We start from the raw sequence: 21,472 nt of genomic DNA on the forward strand, positions 1-21,472 counted from the left end.
AGAAGTGCCAGGTGAGCCATCCACGAATGCTAATGAATCACTATGGCACAAAAAAAGATTAAAAGGTTCCTACCAAATATATGGGGTGGGACGTGGGTGGCGCTGTGGGCTAAAGCCTCAGCGCCTAGGGCTTGCCGATCGAAAGGTCGGCGGTTTGAATCCCCGCGGCGGGGTGCGCTCCCGTTCTTCGGTCCCAGCACCTGCCAACCTAGCAGTTCGAAAGCACTCTCGGGTGCAAGTAGATAAATAGGGACCGCTTACTAGCGGGAAGGTAAACAGCGTTTCCGTGTGCGGCTCTGGCTCGCCAGAGCAGCGATGTCACGCTGGCCACGTGACCCGGAAGTGTCTTCGGACAGCGCTGGCCCATGGCCTCTTTGAGTGAGATGGGCGCACAACCCTAGAGTCTGTCAAGACTGGCCCGTAAGGGCAGGGGTACCTTTACCTTTACCTACCAAATATATGGCAATATTAATTTTCTGCCACCACCATAACTCAATAGAGTGATCCAACGATTCAATATAATACTGAAGTTTCATGTCTACAACAAATATTTCTACCATGAATTTGCCTTTTCAGAATAATTCCATGGCAGGGGTCCACTGGTCATATAACATATATATGTCTGATCTACATGTGGAGGGAGGAAACCAGATTGAATCCAGTGTCCCTGTCCCCCAGACACCATGTTTTGATTGTCTCTGTATGCTCAGAGATCCTGCAAAATGTTTGATCAGTGATCTTGCAGAATGCAGTGTTCTGAACATGTGGCATGTGTTAACGCAGGCTTCCTCAACCTAGCCCTCCAGATGTTTTCAGCTGCAACTCCCATGATCCCTAGCTAGCAGGACCAGTGGTCAGGGATGATGGGAACTGTAGTCTCAAAACATCCAGAGGGCCGAGATTGAGGAAGCCTGTGCTAACGTATGTTCACACATTGCATTTAATGACTGTGTAATCTGTGTACTTGTGTACGCAAATAGTGCACTATGTTCATGTGTAGCTGTACAAATCAATGTGAGTACACTCTTTCACAGTTATACATACAGCTTGTACCTGTCTAAGTGTAATGCCTGAACCAGCTTACAATATGCAGAGATCAACAATGGGACAGCAGGGGTGATCTACCTTCTCTCTAGGCCCCACTTGCACATTGCAGGGGATATGTGGTGAGAACTGCCCTACAATCCTAGAGCTAAAGCTAAGCAGATCTTAGCTTTATATAATCCTCTATATTGCCTGGCTGCAAGCCTAATTTGAAGAGAAAGCTGAATATGTGCAACATGCAAACAAATAACTAACTAGCCAAAATTAGAGTTGTCTGGACATGCCATAATCCTGATAGGGTTTAAGATCTACTTCTTTCAGCTCTAGGTGAATTATCACTAGAAAGAGGGATCAACCAACATCAGACATTGGAGCAGGTGCTCATACCAGAACCCTCATAATCCATAAATGAAATGTAATCTACTGCAATCCTCTCCATACATAGCTGACGCAGCATGAGAAACGGCATTCAGCTCTGAATGAAATATGTCACACTCAATTTAGTTGAGACTCCACAGTTAAGAGATACCTTCTTCAGAATTATCTTGTGAGGCTGCGTCATTTTTTTTTTAAAAAAGGAATCAATTGACATTATTCTTTTGCTAAGGAATTGATGTGAAGGAATCTGTGGTCCTCCAGATGTCAGGTGTTATAAATGTGCACCACCCCCTTCACCCCCAATTTCCCATGTTTACTGGAAAGGTCTGATGGGGGATTCTATGTTTTCAACCTAATACCTTTGGGGAAGGCCATAGCTCAGTGGTAAATCTAAAGATGTCTCCAGGTAGGGAAGGACCTCTCTCTGAAACTGTGGAGAGCCACTGCCAGTCAGTATGGGAATACTGAACTAGAGAGACAAACAGTCTGGTCTTCATATAAATCAATTTCCTATGTTCCTGAGCCTCCCGTGATTGGTGAGACCCTACTCTTCCTTACCCTATGCTCTTTAAACATTTGAACATTCAAAACATTCAAATTTGGTTGAATCCAGCCCATAAACATTTTAAAGGGGTGTGTGGGTGTGTAAACTGAACACAAATATTTACTTTGCCACCTATCTTGTTAGGATACAAATAATGATAAAAAATAATACCTTTTCATATCAATGTCTTACTTTGGATTATTGCAGTGTCTCTCTTGGTACGTGACTCCACCCCCACAGGTCCGAGAGCAACTGGACCACTCAGACCACATAGACCACTGGCCATTAACAGGCTTGGGACCATGGTCTCCATATTGTACACATTGACCTCTTCGACACCACTGTAGGAGATAATGTAGAAAACCAATGCTTTGTCAGTATCTACCAGGATGGCTGGGTAAGGTTGAAAAAAAGAACCAGTTATAATCAGTTATGAACCACTAGAGTGGAAAGGAAGCTAAGGCAAAGAGTAGGTGGCAAGAAAATGGGGGAACTGGAATTAGTGGCAGAGATCTGAGTGAATGCACCTCCTATCCCTTCCCAACCATTGTCCCTGTCCTACCTTTAAGGTCAAAACAGTCCCAGGTGAGCTATAACCAATGGAGGTTGGTTCCTTTGGGACAGGGGTTGGCAACATGTGGCCCATGGGCCAGATGCGACCCATGAAGACCATTTTACAGGCCCACGAGCCACCCCTGAACTGAGCCGCCCACTCAGCGAGTCCCCCACGTGCTACACTAAACCGGCGCAGTGTGGTGCGGGGACTCGCTGGGCTGTGCCGGAAATTGCGTCATGCAGATACCGGAAATCACATCTGCGCATGTCCAGATGCCGAAAATTTGCAGGTCCAATTTTTGGCATCTAGGCACGCGCAGAAGTCATTTTTGGAGCCACGGACATGTGCAGAAGCGATTTCCGGTGTCCCGCTGTGCCAGAAGATCTCAGTGGGAGTGATCCAGCCCATGGCCGGTAAACCTTGCCAACCCCTGCTTTGGGAGAATGAGGCATTGTAAACTACCCTACCCTGCCACATCCTCAGATGAAGGGCAATATAGAAATTTTAAATAATTGTTCCATCAGCCTCAGTCTGTCCTCAGCCAGCCCTCACCTGCTTCCTTTCTTACAACCAGTCCAGGAGGTGGTTCTGGCTGTCAACTTCCTCCTCCTTAATCTCAGTTGTAGATTGCCTGTTGTAGAACTCAGCAAGGGGGAGGATAGGAACGAAGCTAGAATTAGTTGACTCTGCCTGTCATTGGCTCTGGCTCCACCTACCATTTGGGCTCCCAGCTTTCTGCCCTACCAGTGGCAATGGGTACCAGCCGTCACTGGGTATAATAATACATTAGGGTGGGCACACACATACAATTCAATGTGCCTAGATGCAGAATGTGTGTGCCATTCCTAGATCTCATCTGGGATGTTTATAACACTGTTGAGGACAATACACAGTGGATTTTATGTGCATATGCCTTTTCAGAACATAGGAAGCTGCCTCGTGCTAAATTGGTTGGTCAGCCTCAGTACTGTCTATATTGACTGGCATCGGATCTCCAGGGTTTCAGAGAAGGATCTCCTCTGGCTCTGCTTGGAAATTCTGGGGTGGGACCTTCTGCATGCAAAGCAGGTTCTCTACCACTGAGCTTTGGCCCTTCCCCCACTTTTGCAGCCTTAGTAACTTACCATGCCTATCCCACAGGGTGTTCCTTCTGCGGCTGGCATAAACTTTGTCTCACATCGATGGCCTACTTTATGGCACCACAGTGATTTACATATATCCTGAAATTTATAAGAAGAAGAAGACACTCCCATTAATCTCAGTCTTTCCTGACTGGAAAAATCCAACTTGTCTATTCTGATGTGAATGAGAGGCCTGAGATTTATATAGGTGCTTGTGTACTGTCATTATTACAGTTTCATTTCATTTTTCTCCATTCAATGTTAACAACAGATAACCAAAAAACCCAATAAAATCAACAAAATCAAATCTTTGAAAAATCTAGAATATTCACTCATACATGCAGATGACTCTTAACCCCCCCCCCCACCAACACATCATCATTTGTGTCCATTTTCGTTGAACTGTCTGCTTTGAAATGCATTGTAGTTGTCACAGGTTCTTTCTGTAGTCTTAGATCTGTGATAACTCATTTAGTCAACTTCAAGTCTTCCCATGCTGCTGCTGTCACTAAGGATATGTGAACCAACCCCTATTGCATACTAACTTATTTCCCCACCTTTTCCTCCTCTACAGTAGTGCCATCAAGATATGATTTGGGGGCAGAAGGCCTTGAGGAAAGAGCACCCACTCTGCTACTGGGGTATAAGAATGGGACCAAGGAGCCCTTCATTTGGAAAGCTCTAGTCTGGAAAGCTCCAGTGGTGCTCTCGTGCTTAGGTCTTGTTTTTGTGCTTCCTATATGCATCTTGTTGACCACTATGAGAACAGAATGCTGGACTGGATGGGCCATTGGTCTAATCCAACAGGCTATTCTTATGCTCTCCTGACTTGTGCACCACTCTGATCCAAATGCATGCTTGACTCATTATTGTTCTGCTGCTTCTCTTTCATCAGCATTACTATCCAACTGGTTTCCTAAACAAATCCCCTCATGGCTATTTTGGATTCCATACCCTGTCCTTTGCCCACCCTGCCTCTTAACAATTCAAGCTGCAGCAAACGCTTCTGCTTCTCCCTCCTTGAAATTAACAAGATCCACCCCTTCCTCCCCATTATAGCTGCCAAAACTCTGTCCCCTACGTCTTGTTGTGGCTTGCCTCAAATACTGCATGCTCCTCTTCTCTAGCTCTCTTTTATCACTCCATTTCCTCCACTCTGTCTAAAAGCATGAAACTGTATGCCTCTCCCCACCCCCTGGCATCCTGTGTTCTCTTCCTCTCCTTTCATGGATGCATTTACTCTTTCATATCAGTCTTTGACTTTGCCTAGTGTGCTCTTATTGCCTTCCTTTTCCCACCTCCTGCTGGTCACCTCTCAGTGCCTGTGTCAGCTGTTAGATTTGATTTGATTTTATTCATTTAGGAATCAATTGAGACCAAGGTTTTAAATCTCTAGTAACCAAAGTTAGCATAGGAAAACCAGCAATATCGTGTTACTGCCAATAATTAATTTGTGAATTGTCACGATGCTATCTTATATACGTATAAACTTTGCTTACAGGTGTCACAAGCGGTACTTGATGACTGCCATGGCCTCTTGGCTCTAGAATCTGCCTCAACAAGAATTGCACAGCAGATGTTGCTTGTTTCAAGCATGTTTTCCAAGCAGTAACTTGAAATCGTGGAATGGGTATTAAGTTCAGAATCCAGAGGTATATTTTTGAAATTCTTTCAAGGGAAAACTAAATATGGATTAACAGAAAATTAAACTGGAACTAAAGAGATGTTGGAATCCTGGTGCAATAAGAGGCTGCAACTGTTCCACTCTGCTCATAACTAGTTTTTAACTCTTTTCCCCCTAAACCCAAGTATATGTATAAGATTAATCAATTTAATGAAGTTGTGCTTAATTAAAGGTTTTTGCATCTTATTGACTGCTTTATTAATTAAATGAGAACTCAAACCTAAGCATGGGAGTAGCATAGTGGCTAAAAAACTGAGAACTTTGCCCCAGGATGAGAACAGAAATTGTGCGCCAGTGACATGGCGGCAGCGGGATGCCCCATTAGCTAAAGTGGTGAGAATGGTTTCTGGTTAAGAATGGACCTCCAAAGCAAATTAAGTTCATAACGCAAGGTACCACTGTATTCAGAAGCATAGTGCCTACAACAATGGAGCTTGAATATAACCATTGTGGCTAGGAGCCCCAATAGCCTTATCTTCCACAAATTTGTCTAATCCTCTTTTAAAACCATCCTAGTAGGTGGCTACCTCTTGCAGGAGTGAATGCCATAGTTTATGCACTGCATGGAAAAGTACTTTCTTTTGTCATCTAGCTATTGCATGGGAAGAGCTTTCTAGACTTGAAAGTGCTTTACAAATGTAATTATTATCACTTCTAGTAGCAATAGTAGCATTACTACAACAGGTAATGCCATTTTAGACCTGGATTGCGCTATGCAGTTTGCAATCATATCTGTAACATCCCTTTTACTGCTACAACTATGCACTGCTTAAAAAACTGATCGGCCTAGTTCCATCTTAGGCAAGAAATCACACTAAAATATTCTTAAAAGCACAGTGAAGCTTGGGCATCCCCTGTGCCTCTATCAACCCCCACCCCCCGTGCATTGCAATTAGATTCTGCATCCTGTAAGCACAATCTCTCCCTGCAGCTACGCTGGACCACCTTGACTTCCATCCAAGCCAACACCTTCAAAGCAAGCAATGGCTTTGCCAAATTATTTAAGATTTAGAAACAGTGCAGACCCTGGAGCTCATTGGAACCCCTCCACTCATTCATAATCTTCCCATTTATAATTCATTGCTATTCCTCAGTGCAAGTTCTAACGTCTGTCTGGAAGATGTGAATCTCGTACCTTTACAAAACTCAGATTGCAGAGTTTTGCTTTTGCTCCAAATTGCCATTTGCACTGGGTGTCAGCATCATAGATCTGTCCTGGGAGCTTATCGGGGTATTTGTATTGTCCGGCTTGTTTGGGTTCATCTATCAGGCAAGCTGCTTGAGCAGTACTGAAGGGAAGGAAGGAAAGCATCTGTTAAGAATACATTTGCTTAGGGTTTTTTTTTTATCACATATGGTGGTCTAAGCGGTTTACAAGAATTTTAAAAAAAATTAAAATATGGAGATCCATCATTAAAATTCACAAAATGACAGTCCCACTAAAACATTAAAATAGAAATATTTGCAATTAAAAATACAATAAAGCAATCCAATTAAAACAACACAGTAATTGAAATGGGAGACTTAGATAAGGAGATCAAGGGACTTAATTATTTCTAGCTCAAATCACGTCCACATGTTTTCACCCATAATTCTATTCTGGTCTGTTTCTGTATTAGTCTGGTTTTATTATTTTTTATTTACGTCTCTAAGAATATGTATCTAAATATTACTTTATTTTTCCATATAATTTTGATTGAAGTTTGAAAATTATATGAAAAGGGGGGGGGATACAGAAATTAAAAGAAGAAAGAAAAGAGAGAGAGGATACTGTGTAGGGAGGGCAGTAAATTGCATCATGAGTACAGCAATATATTGTTGAGTTTTAACAAATACTTTCACATATGGGCGGGCAGTATATACCATAATGTACTCCAACAGACTTGCAAGTCCCACTTACTTTTAAACATTTCATTATTCCTGTCTAAATAAGTGTCCGTGTTATTTTAATTTAATTTAATAATTTAATTTAATGCCTTTTGCTTGCTTGGCTGAACAGCATGTGAGTTTATGTAGAAACTAGCTAAATGTACAAAACTGGCCCCACCCACCACTGGCATGTAGCCAGGATTTTTGTTAGGCTGCAGGCTTTTCTTAGGGGGGCAGGCTTTTGTTGGGGGACAGAACCTCAGATTTGTATTGATTTTTATTGTTTTATTGATTGGGGGACAGCTGCTCCCTCCCCCCCCCCCCGGGCTATGCCCAAGTAAGTAAGGAATAGGACCAACTGGGACATTCAGCTAGTAGGTGTGACCCCACTATCCTGCTCAATGTGATGCTAATCACTTGATTCACTATGCTCCAGTAGGGTTTTACTTTTCAAGGCTATCTTCCTCAGGATCAGAAATCAAAAACATGCCCTTCCAAGCTGAAGCCTACCTGAGAAATTTGTTGAGATACTGCCGGCTGCATACTGACCACGAAAACACTCCATTGTTTCCCGTGAGGGTGGGAGACATAATGTTACCTTCGGCTTTTCTGCAAGGATTCCCTTCTCCATCATGAATCATGCCAAAACTAGAAAGTTCCACGATAAAACAAAAACAAAAGCAGAGGCCTTCACAATGTGCAAGGACAAATGATATGGCAATGTTGTGATAATGCAAATTATTAGACTACTTCATGAGTGCTCCACATGGGTAAGCACTTGGAAATGACAATTGATACAGAATGCAATTGGTTTGTTTGTTTGGTTGGTTGGTTGGTTGGTTGGTTGGCTGATAAGTTGAAATGTGTGCAGAGGAGGACGACCAAAATGATAAAGGGCCTGTAAACCTTTGATTGTAGATGTGTCAATCATCATTTCACAAAGGGCCAAACGAGGTATGAAACCAAAAGTTGAACAGGTTGGTTCCAAAGGGTCAATGGAAGCAGGAGTCTTCATCTGGTGGAATGACTCTATCTGATGGAAAGTCTCCTTCTATGAGGGGAGGAGACTCCATATGTCAGAGAAAGGGAGCCTTTGGATCCAATCCCATATCTTTAAACACAAAACCAGCCCATGTATGCAAAACAGGGAAATGGGATCTGATTTAAAAAGCAAAAGTGGTGTTTGAATCAAGCACCGGTTGTATCTATGTGACTTTATGTTCAAGTTGTGGAAGTTTAACTGTCAGGTCTAGTTTCCTCCAGATTACCAGCTTTAAAGCCTCTGGCTTTTGTAATTAAACTTGAGCTAAGCTGTGGTATCCTTCATTTTGTAGGGAAGGAAGTTCCATCAAACTTTAAATGATTTATTTGACAAAAAATCCTATAATTGTTTGAAACGTTCCCTCCCATCTATAATTACTATCTGACTGCTAATAGGATCATTAGGCAACACTTCTAAGGATCATCTGCCTCTAGGCATCCGAAGGCCATTGCTGCCAATTTCCTATATTATACAGCTGAAAAGGCACACGCTTGGACAAATGACAATGGAAGAAATTTCTAGCAGTTATTGCCAAATGAAAGAATTGCAGTCTTTCCAAGATACTTTTTTTGGAAGGCATTTCATAAATCCTTCCTGTCCGGATATCAGCATTCATATGCCAAGCTGAAAAAGGAAGGTTATAATAGGAAGAAGAAGAAGAAGAAGAAGAAGAAGAAGAAGAAGAAGAAGAAGAAGAAGAAGAAGAAGAAGAAACAACTCCTAAAGGGAATGACAAATGATCTATATTACTTAATGATAAATAGAAGAAGAAAGTAAGATGCAAAAATGTGTGCTTATTACCCAGCTTTATCTACTTATTTTCTCTAGGCACAATCAATCAGTTGTAGGAGGTGTCCTCTTGCACTGCTCCTATTTAATTTCTATAGGGCTTCTACAAGAGAGAATCGCAGCAGCATTCTCTTAAGGAATAAATTCCAATACAGCAGAAGCCAGGAACGTCAGGAGAAATTATAGCTTTGTCTGGCTCCTAGAACTCTCCCCAGGCCCCTCCCCTGCCTGTCTCTTTCTCTCTTCCCAGGTCATACCCCTCACCAGCCCTGTTCTGTACTCTCCTTGAGTGCTTTTGCTTGGTAGGAATATGTTTGCATGGTGGATGGGCATAGAAGCCTCTGACTTTTGCATGTCTGGTATGTACAAAGGAAGAGATGAAGATCACTGGTAGTGCATCTGCCTTGCATGCAGAAAATCCCCAGCATCTCCAGACAGGTCTGGGAGGGGCCCCTGTCTGAAACTGTGGAGCACCACTGCCAGTCAAGGTTGACAATACTTGGCTAAAGAGACCAATGGTGTGACTGTATAAGCTTCTGTGTTCCTATCTGTTGCTCTACTTGCTTTTGCTTCTGGCTCCACCCACATTTCCCTCTATGCCCCCACAAAGTCAATGGGCAAAGTTGAAGCCCTTTGTTTCAGGCACCCACAATCTTCAGTGTGAGATGGCACCTATACTGGGGAGAAAGGAGATTTCGTGACGGATGAAAAGACAAGCCAATCTGTGCTATGTGTTGTACTGCTCTGAGAAGAGACGTAACATTTCTTCATGGCTGACGCAATATCCAGCCAATCAGTAATGAGCAAAACAGACTTTTCCAACAGGGGAACCTGATCCTAGGAAGAAGGCTATTGGTATGAACCATTAACAGTGTGCTTCCTTCTCAATCCCACCAACGCAATTATGTACATCTATACATAGCCTGAAAGATATAGTTCTGAATTCCATCAGATATTTGTTCCTGTTTCCCCCCCAGTGAAATCCCTGACAAAGTTACCACTAGGTTTAGGATTAGCCTTTAATTCCTCATTTCCTTTCAGATGGACCTGCAAAAGGACCACTCATATAGCCATGAGGTCACAGTCAATGCTCTACAGTATATTTACACAATGAGAACTGAATAGCTCCAAGCAGTCATGCAGAATCAGAGATCCATGTAGCAAGTGAATGGGATGACAGCAGCATGCCCATTGACAAAAGGGGACAAGCTGAATGGAACTGTCAAGCCAACAATGAGGAGCTTCTGTGCAGGATGTGTTTTCATACAGATTCCTGAACAAAAGAAATTCTGGATTTAATTCTGCCTCCGTGCTCAAAGCCACGGTTAGCCTGCAACTGATACCTTGGGAACGCAATGTCATAGCAAACATTCATATATATATTTTAAGTACAACATTCATCAATCCCTCATCTCAAAAGTTCAGGTAGCAAATAATTGCTTTTAAAGATCAAATGTAAAATAGTTGATTAAAATGCAAATGTAACTAAATCATCCAAAACCTCAGATCCCCAACCCTCCAGTGGGGTTAGGCTAGGGAAGGGGGAGAAATTTAATTCACTTCACTTTTAAAGGTGAATCTCTCAAAGCTGAACTTTCTGAAACAGTGTGAGAACTGAAACATAGATATCCTTTGAAATTCACAATTCTCTAAATTTTGTGATGCAGTTCTCTAAACGCCAAATGCAAATTACAAAAATGCATATCTTAGGCAAAAATATGCATTAAAACTAATGAAAATAACATACAAAAATGCCTTATATTTGGAGATGTTTGCAAAAATGTGTGCATCAGTCAAAATTACATACAAAACTATTTATTAAAATAAATTTACATTGAAATGCCCAGCTCTACCTTTGGAGTTGCCAGTTTAAATTCAGGCCCATGATGGAAAAGATCTTCCTCTACAGGGGCTTTCTGTAGGTCCCAGTCAGCTGATCAGCACAGATTGTAAATCCCACTAGGGTCAGCTGCACTATGAAATCTGCCCTAAATCTCTTTTGAAGTTTTCCCCAACACTCTAGTTGAAGAAGAGGGGAGAAAGTCCCATTGTGGAAGCAGAAATCCTTTCACTGATGGTACTTAGCACTGCATTAGATAACAGCTGTAATGATGGAACACTGCCAGATCAGCAAGGTCATCATCTTCTATTAAACATAATAATAAAATATCAGCCAAAGCAGTGTGTGTGTCTGTCTTTAGTTATAATAATAACAGTCTTTTAGTAGCTTGTAGGGAGGGAAAGACTCACGAGGAATAGCTTACTTGTGTCCAGATTCATGGGCAATAGTAAATGCCAAACCAAGCCCCGTGTCTTCATTGATTGTACAACTGCGGTATTTACTGCACATTCCACTGATTGGAGCAAAACCTGCCAGGGAAAGGATGGTTGAATGGCATTATACCTTTATTCTGCCACATAACATCACAGAGATTCAGAGCATAGTTTGTGTTAGGAAGATTTTGTGCTCATTTAAGCTTTGTCATGTAGAAGAATGCACAAGGCAAATTCACATGCACATGGCAATGCTGGGCCCGATCCAAGAAAAATGCATTCTGTCTGCAGCAGTTAGCCTACAAAACTAACACAGGCTCCTTTTCTCTGCTGACTCAACAACAGTCCCGTCAGTTAGGAAAGCTATTCTGGAAAAGGGCGCCAGCTCTTTCCTGAAGGTCAGCCAGAAAGAATGAGAGTGCCCTTGGCCAGAGATATTTTCAAAAATCTGAAGCAACCTGGCTGCATTGAATATTCCCCAGGCACAGTGCTCATCCTCCAGAAGACCCTTTCCTTCATTTCAATACCACTGAGTCCAAAATGCTGCAGATCAGATAATCCTGTAGAAAACTGTGAAAGACTGACATATAAACTTGCTACTTTCAAATCGACTCATTTGTGCTGGGCTGCCTTTGGGACTGGATTAGCAATGAAGGTATGTATGTTGTTGAGGGGAAGGCATTAAAATTGGGAAACTCATATTGTGGCTTTTGGACAGTCTGGGCAATGTGCCTCCTTTGATTCCTTATAACATGACCAAAGCAAAGATCATATTCCAAGCTATTCCTCTCAAGTTTCCTTCATTGTTTTCAGTTTATTTTAAAAGCTTCTTGTTGTAATGATTCCTTAACTCTCTGGAACTCTCAATGCTTTTAAAACAGGCACAACTTTGCAGCTGGATTGCATCTACCACAACGTGAGATATGTTCATTTCTCAGCCGTGATACCCTATAATATATCCTAGCAAATGGTTTCCTGCCTAGGAAGCCACCCCTCCCAGAGCATCCATCATGTCCATCAGCCCCATAGCTGGAAACATGTGGATGACACAATGTTGGGGGAGGCTGCCATAGAATATGCCCATACCTAAAGTGTCACATGGTTCATTCTTCCAGGAGCATATATCAAATCCAGTAAGCAAGATGGCGTGGTCATGACGCTTCCCATTCTTTCCAACCAGAGCTGATTGCCACTGGCAAAAGCTGTTTAATGACTGGTCTGCATGGTGGTTGATCATCAGTCCACCCTACAGACAAGAAAAAGAAATCTACTACCAGCAACTGAAAAAGGAAGAATGCTTCAAAGGCAATGAAAGTCTTATGAGGAAAGATCTACAGGGCCAGATCAAGGGAGCAAGGACGTGTATGACCTGGGTGGCAGGCTAGGTGGGCAGCAAAATTCCCAGTTGGCCAGGAATGGGGGAAGAGACTTTTCCAAAGGGATTGGCTCCAAGGCCATTGAGCTGCATCTCCTTCTCCTCTAAACCTGGAAACAGGGTGGGTGATTGCTGTTGTCACTCAGCAAATGTGAGGCAGGAGTGGTGGGGCTGAGCTGAGGGTGCATGCCAGAGAGAGATGCAATGAGATGGCAACAAGCCTGCCTTGTCACTGTGCCTGCTTTCCGGGCACACTGTAGCCTCAATCATTGATAGTACAAAAATGACACGTGTTCATATGTATGATTTACAACATCATGAGAATTCCCCTATGGAATCCCGTCTGCGGAACTGAGCTTGTATGCAACCTGAGTCGGATGAAACATCACTTACGGGTTCCTGTTCCAGAAGAAGAAGGCTCACAACTACAATATTGATGTCACTTCCAATTGTGCCATCCTTAAAAAGACTTGATACCTATGTGAAGGTTAGCACAAACAAAAGAGAAAGGAAAATAACAAGCAGTAAGCAAAAGGAAAATAAGTTTTTAATCCATCCCTTCACAAGTACTATATTAAATGCAGACAGCACCAAGATGTGCTGGGTGACATATTAATTTACAAAGACATGATCCTTCAGGAAATATTTCTATGCAATTCACAACATGAAATTAATTGGATCATCAGTCTTAAACATTTTTGCAGACAAACATTAATGGCAGTGACAGCCCAATGTCTTCAATACAATAGCCTGATGATTCAGTGCCAGAATTTGAACTTGGGTCCTTCCAGGTTCACAGCCCAGTTGCTTACCAATGGTCACATCTGAACATTGAATGATCCACAGCAAGCCCCAAGGTCATGTGCCCCCCTCTTTTCCCCCTCTTCTGGCACAGCCACATAAGGAGGCAAAAGGAAGCTTTCACTTCTGTTTTCTGTTAACCACACTTTAGTGTTGCATTCAACCCCTAAACAGTGACCACAGCTAACTATGGTTTGGCAAAACAAGCCAGCTTCATAACCCATCATTTGAAGTGAAAATTAACATTAAGCATATTGTGTCAATTTAATGACATCACAAGGTGCAGTTAAACACCACTGGGTAGTTACTTATGGGAAAAGCTGTTCTATTCCATACCCAGGTGTCAGGGCTTTAAAGGTCAACACCAGAACCTTGAATTAGGTCTGGAAATGAATTAGAAGCAAGTGCAGGAGAAAAAGTACTGTTGTGACCCTGGTTAGAACTTCATAGGGCAAGAATTGTGCCTGGAAACAAACTATGAGCTAGTACAAAAAGCAAGCGTGGTATTCCTTCACATCCTTCCCCTCTGCCCTTAGCTTCAGATCCAACCATCTGTACCCTGTCCCTCATTAATGAAGGGTGACTGGACTGATTTCCAAAGAAGGAGGCATTCAGACTTCTGAGCAATGCTCTTACTAGCATAAGCAAGGGGAGAGGTCAGAAGGGGAAGGAAGGAGCAAGTTCATAACCTTATTTCCTTCCTCACACCGGAGCAAGGCTTAATCACTCAAACAAGGCCTTGGGTTTGAGTCCATTGTGTTCTTTAATTTAAAATGACACAGCTTCTTGCAAGCACAAAAGCCATGCGTGGACCAGGCCAAGCACTGCTGTGAAAAAGGAAATGATTTAAGAAAGAAAAGCACATCTCCATACATATATTTCATTCTATCTTTGCTACACAAGACCATCAGGCAGCTTTGAACCAAAGCTCTGCCAAGGATTCTCTCATTTCCATCTGTGCTCTGGAAGTCATATAGTCAGCACAGCCAAACCAAAAAAATACTGGCAGGGTGGTGAGGGAATACTCCATTTGCTGAAAGTTTACCTTGTTTCAACGCCCTCCTTCTTGCTGCCACCCTCCATTATTGACCCTCCCCCACAACTGTATCTGTTCACTTGTGCACATTTATGTTGGGGTTTTTTTTAAAAAAAGAAAAAAGATAACATTCGTGCACACGTTTCCAACACAAAAATAGTCGTCCAAACTGGTTTACAATTAAAATTAGAATAATTGGGTTGTATTCAACATAGCACTAAGACGAACATTCTGTCAGCGCAAGGAATTCTCCTTGCGCAACAGAATGTTCTCTCCCTCTAACACCACACAGCCCCTAAACTGCCAACTCAAAACTCAGACTCTCAGCTTGGGTGTAAACTTTATTCCAAAAAATAGGCCAGGGTCCCAACAAAGGTTGAACTGAAGGTTACAGATTCCTAAGGCATGGTAGGACTCTACAATACACGGCAAGGCAAAAACAAAGAAATTGTTCCAACACTTGACACACACTTGACTTCAAGCCAGAGACCTTGTGAACTGGGGCACTGAGACAACTGGGGCACCTCACCATCAAAACTATCCTTAGGTGCCTCCCTTGAGAGGGATGGTCCCTTCCCACTAATGGGAGGCACCAAGGCCCTCTCCAACAGCAGTGATATTGTGTTCAGGGTATCTGATTACTTTGGTTCAGCTCCGAAGGCCTTCTAGCGGTTCCCTCATTGTGAAAAGTGAGGTTACAGGGCCTTCTCGGTAGTGGCAGCTGCACTGTGGAACGCCCTCCCATCAGATGCCAAGGAAATAAACAACTAAATGGCCTTAGCCCAGTATAACTGGAGCATCTCCTCCCCCATCCTTCAGCCTGGACAGAGGTCCTCCTCCAAGGGTCTTCTGCTGGTTCCCTCACTGCAATAAGCAAAGTTACAGGGAACCAGGCACAGAGCCTTCTCAGTAGTAGCAACTGTCCTGTGGAACACCCTCCCATCAGATGTGAAGGAAATAAACAACTATCTGACTTTTAGAAGACATCTGAAGGCAACCCTGTATCAGAACATTTTTAATGTCTAATGTTTTACTTTTTTATGTACTATAAGTGGCCCAGAGTGTCTGTGGAAACCCAGCCAGATGGATGGGGTATTATTATTATTATTATTATTATTATTATTATTATTGAGGTGGGTTGTTCTTCTGACTACCTGCTTGGCCCTTTCTCCCAGTCCAGGTCCCCACTTTGGCCCTCCCTGAGGTCAGACTCTTCTCCAGGTTATTGATTACTATCCTCCAATCCTCCAGCACCTTCTTCCAGGCTGGGCACCTCCAAATCCCCAATCTCTACCTTGTCGTCTGACTACCCCTGTGTTCATAGGCTTCATGACATGAAGCAAATCTGGGGATGATGCAGGGTGCACAGAGGGTGAAAAATCCCACTGCTCTTGCTGAAATCTTGCATTAACAGGACAGGTTATTGGAATAGTGCCTACTGCAGGCAGCAGCATCTACTGTTCTTCCTTATCAACATCACCACCACCACTGTTGGGGCCAGAGTGCTTAAGCAAGTTGCAACAGTGAGGGGAATGAGCAGGTCAAGGAGACTCTTGGTACCAAGGTGTGGGTGCTCAATAGACAAGCAAATATGCCAGCCCCTAACACTGGCCCCAGTATGTAGGGAGCTTGAGTAGATGCTTGTAGCATTGCCAGCTAATGACAATTTTCTAGGAAGCTCATCTCAAAATGTCCATTGTGGTAAGTGGTTCCAGTAAGTGAGGTGACAGAGGCTGGTAAGGAAGGCACTGTCAAGCTTACCAGGCTTTGAGAAGGTGTTGCAAGGGTTCCGGGGGGTGCTGTCAGAACCCTCCCAGCTCCCTTCCCAGTAAACGAGAAAAACACACTGAGTATGCAGATGGGGGGGAGGATAAAGAAAGTGCAAGTTGAGGGCTTCTTGTACTGTAAAAAAGGATTCATCAGCTGCACCACCCTTTCTTACCATGTTCATGACTGTCAAGATGTACGTAGTCACATTCTCCTTGCTGTGCTTCTCCAGCATTTTCCTGTCTGCCACAACTAGAGTTTCAACATTCAAACTTCCACTGTTCTGACTTTTAATGGGGGATCTTTTCAGCCTTGCCAAGCTCCGATATTCATCAGACAGGATGAATGTGTCCTCTGTGGGTGGTTTAGGTGTGTCTAAAAGGAAACAGAGCAGAGATTTGGAAATTGCTCAGAACTGACTTTTCTTTCTTTATGACCAGTTTAGCTCCGTCCTAAAGTGTTGAGGGACTAGAACCCTGAATGAATCTAGGATATTGTGATAGATGCCAAATGCTGATTAAAATGGGTTGTTAGCTGGGGAGTCCTTTTCAATACATTAATAAGTCCTGATTTGTCCGTCTTTGTTAATTTTCTTTTTAAAGACACTTAATACAACATGTCACAGAGAGGGAAAAAATCTATCTCAAAAAGAACGAGTTTCACATGCTTATATGGGAAACATTTCTAATTTCTACCTAATTATTTGTTATCTCCCTATGGGGCATGTGCGTGCGCGCGCACACATTCTCCTGTATATCTAGGGACCAATTCAAAAAGCTATACTGTGTGTGTGGCCCACTGATGATTCCACACACCCCAGGCTGCATTGTACACCAATCTTCAGAGCAGCAGCAGCCCCAAGAGCACATGCACAAAGCAAACTGTGCTAGGATTGTTGCAACAGCAAGCAATATTATGGTTACTGCTTTGGAATAAAGTTGCAGGAAACCTGTTGACCATAAGCACAATGCCTTCTGGACCAAATGAAAACAGATGTGTATAGTTCATGCTAATTTATCCTAACAGACAAAGTTTCAACCCCTCCATCAAATAAAGGATCCTAAATGAGGGTTGAAACCATGCATTTTTAAGAGAGTTGAAGGTGTGATGACCAATGAGCCATTCTTTCTATAATGAATTGTATGTGCTTGTGGATGAACTGGCTAGCTTAGCTGGTAAAGCATGAGACTCTTAATCTCACGGTTGTGGGTTCAAGTTTCCTGCATAGCAGGGGGTTGGACTAGATGACCCTGTGATCCCTTCCAACTCTAGGATTCTATGATTCTGTGTCTTTATCATACAGCACTTGCACTTCTAGGCACATGAGATTTTGAAGGGCTGCAGAAGCCTACACTCAGGTCTTTTTACTCATGACATGTCAAGGATACATGTGAGGATGGGTGAATCAGTCAATTTTATTTTCTCCTACTTTCTCATTTTTTTCCAATCTTAAATTCAGTCCTGCACATTTTTGCATCTGTTTCTGATCTGTTTGTTTATTTTTAAAATCCTCATGAAAATGTGTCAGCGTTGCAGTACAAATTTCTCCTAATATAAACACTCTTGTGTGCAATTTTCCCTAATATATACATTTTTACAAAACAGTTTCCCCTCATATTATGCATTTTGCATGTTGTTGTTATTAATACAGACATTTTATGCACACGTTACCTTAGTATATGCATTTTTGTACACACTGCTTGGCTGGCCTACTGTATTGCAAAATTTGGAGAAGTGTGAATTTTGACAAGTGGCTATGTAGTTCATATACTGTTTTGGAAACTACAAATTAGATTTAACTTTCAATGTGAAATGAAATGAATTTCTCCTCTATCCCTTGGTAGACATTATTTATTTTAACAGCACACCTAAAAATGTTAAGTATGAATGCCTGTACATGTCTGCTTGGACAGCTACTGTGCAAATGCACTTACTAGGAATCCTGATTGGCTGCAGCTCCTTTGCCTCTGCATAATTTGTGAAATGACTCAGAACCAACCATGGGATTTGTATCTACAGCATGGGAAACATTGAATTGTATCCAATGTTAGTTCAACTCAAAGTTGTCCCATTGAAATTAATGAACATGACTAAGGCTCATTAATTTCGGTGGGTCAAGTCTGAGTAGAACTTAGCTGGATGCAACCCAAAGCCTTTTACTCAACACCTTAAACTTTTCATAGCTTCTCTCACCAGATAAAGTATTTCTGTGCCCAATGTTTTATTATAGGGACAGGTAGATAACTATTGTTACACCTAAGTTAAGAAATGTGTGTCTATCATACTACCTTATTTTATAAATCCAGACATCCCATCATTTAGCTGCTTTTTCTATTTCAACAACATTATTATTTCCCTTCTGTATAACTTTTCTCTGTTGCTTGAGTCATCTGATACAATCCGTTCAGAAGTCAAATGGTTTCTGATCTCTGCTTGTAGCACCCTGAACTGTGTGGGGAGATCTGTGTGACTAGGATCATGCCTTAAGGCAGATGGCCACCCTTAATGAACTTTGGTTTTGCTTCCTTCAAACCCTGGAATTCGATGTATCTATAAGCTCTTTACCATCTCTCTTACTGTATCTGTGCAGAGCCTTGCTGAATAGAACTAGTCTTGATTAGAGTAGAAACTTCCATGTACTACAGTGATACAAAGGAGCAATTATGGTAAACAGCTTATACAAATGGGCTTCAGCTACTCTTCCCATCTGTTTTGCCTGACAGCCCCACCTTTTGACAGCTCTGGATAGTTCCAAGTGAGCTGACCCAACCTGAAGCAATCAAGGGTTATATCAATCCAATTTGACCAAAGCCCAGATTGACCCAAATAGGCCCAATTTGATTTTGGCATTCTGCGTCAGCTGAATCCAGTGCACAACCCTACAAAATATGCTTTTCATTCTCTTGATCATGCATATGGTATTCTACTGCAAAAAAACTGTGGCAAGAGAATGTTTGGGCCATTTGAGCATTCTCAAGCTATTCTGTGCTAGACAAAGAAGTGGGTTACAAGACTGGTCAAATCAGGTACTGTAGAGATCAGCAGTATTACCAGACGAAGCTTTTGCTTGACTATACTTATCTATTCAAACTGCAAGTAGGAACCACATGTTTCGGTGCTCACAAATATGTAAAATACCTGCATAGAGAAAACGGACACATTGGGGAGAAAAGCTCTACCATAAGGTATGTTATGGTTTATTTATATCCCACTTTTTGGTCCAAAGGCCTCCAGTGCAGTGAACAACATATTAATACATAAGAAAAGTACAATAAAGAGTACAGCCAATTAATCATGTCACTTTTCAGTTGGAAACCAGGCTAACACAGAGAGAGACAATCACAGAGGGGGGGGGGGAGGGGAGAGAGGCTGTTTCAGCCTCTCACCTAGGAACAAACACATCCACAAGCAATAGTCCATGCCAGAGGTCCCTCACTCTTGCCATATTTCAAGGGAGAAACTTACTCTCCTTCAGAATTTTCCCTTTGGAACTCATCCACCAGTGGCAACCCACTACCAACTGCGGCCTCCATATAAATAGGCTTCCCCCTTGGAAACCTGCCACAACTGTGTCAAAATTCTTTCCAAATGTAGCTAGCTGGCCAAATCTTTTGACTGTGCCAACAAGCTACTGTTCTGCAGCTGCAGCAGGAAAGGGTTGGAGAGGCAAAGATGACATTCACCGTATTTGACTACCCCGCTAGCTGCTATTTTGGAAGTTGACTTGGGGAAGCAAGGGTTAGCTAAGTTAAGTAGTCAGGGGGTGGTCTGTAGATTTAATGATGACTCCCCTATCTTGTCATACTCCCCCCCCCCCCCTCATCTTGTCATACTTTATTTGAGAACTGGGCTCCAGCCAGAAGCAGGTTGCTGGGTGGCGTGAAGCAATTACACTATCTTTCTGTCATGTGGGTCACTACTGTTTACTGCAGGGAAAGGGGCCAGGCAATGAGGAGGTTAGTGCAGTACAACTGCACCAGACCAATCCAGTGCACCTGCCTGTGCATAATACCAAACTCAGTCTCCTTTTTTTTCCTCCTTCACTCATCAAGTGACTGGAAAGGAACAAATGGGAGTGCTTTTCTCTCCTCACCCCCCCCCATGGATCCATTTGTTCCCTTCCTCTTTCTAGGTGGTGAGAGTGGCAGAGAAATCACAAGGTCCAAAGCAGAGTACTCTGAAAAATGAACATAACAAGCATGACTATCTAGAAAGATAGGAAAGATAAAGGACTGGTATTGATGCAGCACTGCTGTTTAGGCACCCCAGTCCTGGGATCCATAGCCTGGTCCTCAGGCTGCCACTACCTCCCCTAATCCTGCACAGAGGCTTTGGGGATGGGAGTGGGGCTAAGGGAGCAACAGCAGGAAGAACATGGGGAAAGATCAGTTGTGTGAGTAAACTTCCGTCCCCTTGCCTTTTGAAGTCAAGCCACAAAGCACATGACTTCATTTGTTTAGCTGGGAATATGAGATTATATGGTCTTCACATAATATATATGTTTAGTGCATGCAGACAGTAGTTTCTCAGGCCACCTTGTCTTGAGATTAGTCTTGTCTTTGCTGTTACTATTAAGAAGAAAAGGGTTACTAAAAAAATGGGGGAAGAATTTTACTAAAGCGTGACTTGCTAAACACGATCCACTTGGCATGCCTTGCTCTGTAATTATGTATCTTGGGATAAGTGGCTTGAAAAGAATGCTGACTAATGCTGATTCTATACAAGCTGCATGTTGAGTGCAATTATTAAAGAAAGTTAAAAGGGGCAAATGTTACACATATGCCGTAAATGCTAAAGATTTCTTTTTCCCATTATTATTTTTTAAAGCTGATCTATTACAAGTGTGGGTTTAACTAAACAGTCTTTTTAAAAACTACAACAAAGTCATCTTTCAAATTGAAGCAAATGAAAAGCACACAAATAAATAGCTAGGTCTCTAATGGGGAACACTAACATCCAGAAAAAACAAGGAATCTCAGATGAAGCTGCAGCAATCAATTCCCATTGTAACTCAGGTTTGCTTTCCTAATAAGATTGCCAAATACATCCAGGTTTGGTGTTCATAATGAGGATAAGCAAGCAAACAAGCTATCCAAAGCAGTCCTAATCATGGATTAATCTAGGAGAAATGAATTTGTGGTTGCCTCTTGCCCCTTGAACTCCAGATGCTTAAGGCCAACATGCCCAGAGCC

At 42.5% G+C, this 21,472-nt stretch overlaps 1 protein-coding gene across 3 annotated transcripts in view; it reads right to left on the reverse strand.

Moving 5' to 3' along the window:
* The window catches only part of ADAMTS18 (ADAM metallopeptidase with thrombospondin type 1 motif 18), a 94,788-nt gene that overhangs the window by 36,093 nt on the left and 37,223 nt on the right, over positions 1-21,472 (reverse strand). For all 3 annotated transcript variants that reach the window (XM_083454537.1, XM_083454536.1, XM_083454535.1), the window contains exons 5-12: positions 16,456-16,655; positions 13,070-13,153; positions 12,388-12,547; positions 11,292-11,397; positions 7,707-7,844; positions 6,463-6,616; positions 3,647-3,742; positions 2,159-2,307 (exon numbers count right to left, since the gene is read on the reverse strand). In XM_083454537.1, coding sequence (XP_083310663.1) covers positions 2,159-2,307; positions 3,647-3,742; positions 6,463-6,616; positions 7,707-7,844; positions 11,292-11,397; positions 12,388-12,547; positions 13,070-13,153; positions 16,456-16,655 — 1,087 coding nt within the window. The remainder of the gene's footprint in view (positions 1-2,158; positions 2,308-3,646; positions 3,743-6,462; positions 6,617-7,706; positions 7,845-11,291; positions 11,398-12,387; positions 12,548-13,069; positions 13,154-16,455; positions 16,656-21,472) is intronic.

Source organism: Podarcis tiliguerta (genome assembly GCF_965153285.1).
Source record: "Podarcis tiliguerta genome assembly, chromosome: 8".
NCBI classification, from domain to species: domain Eukaryota; kingdom Metazoa; phylum Chordata; class Lepidosauria; order Squamata; family Lacertidae; genus Podarcis; species Podarcis tiliguerta.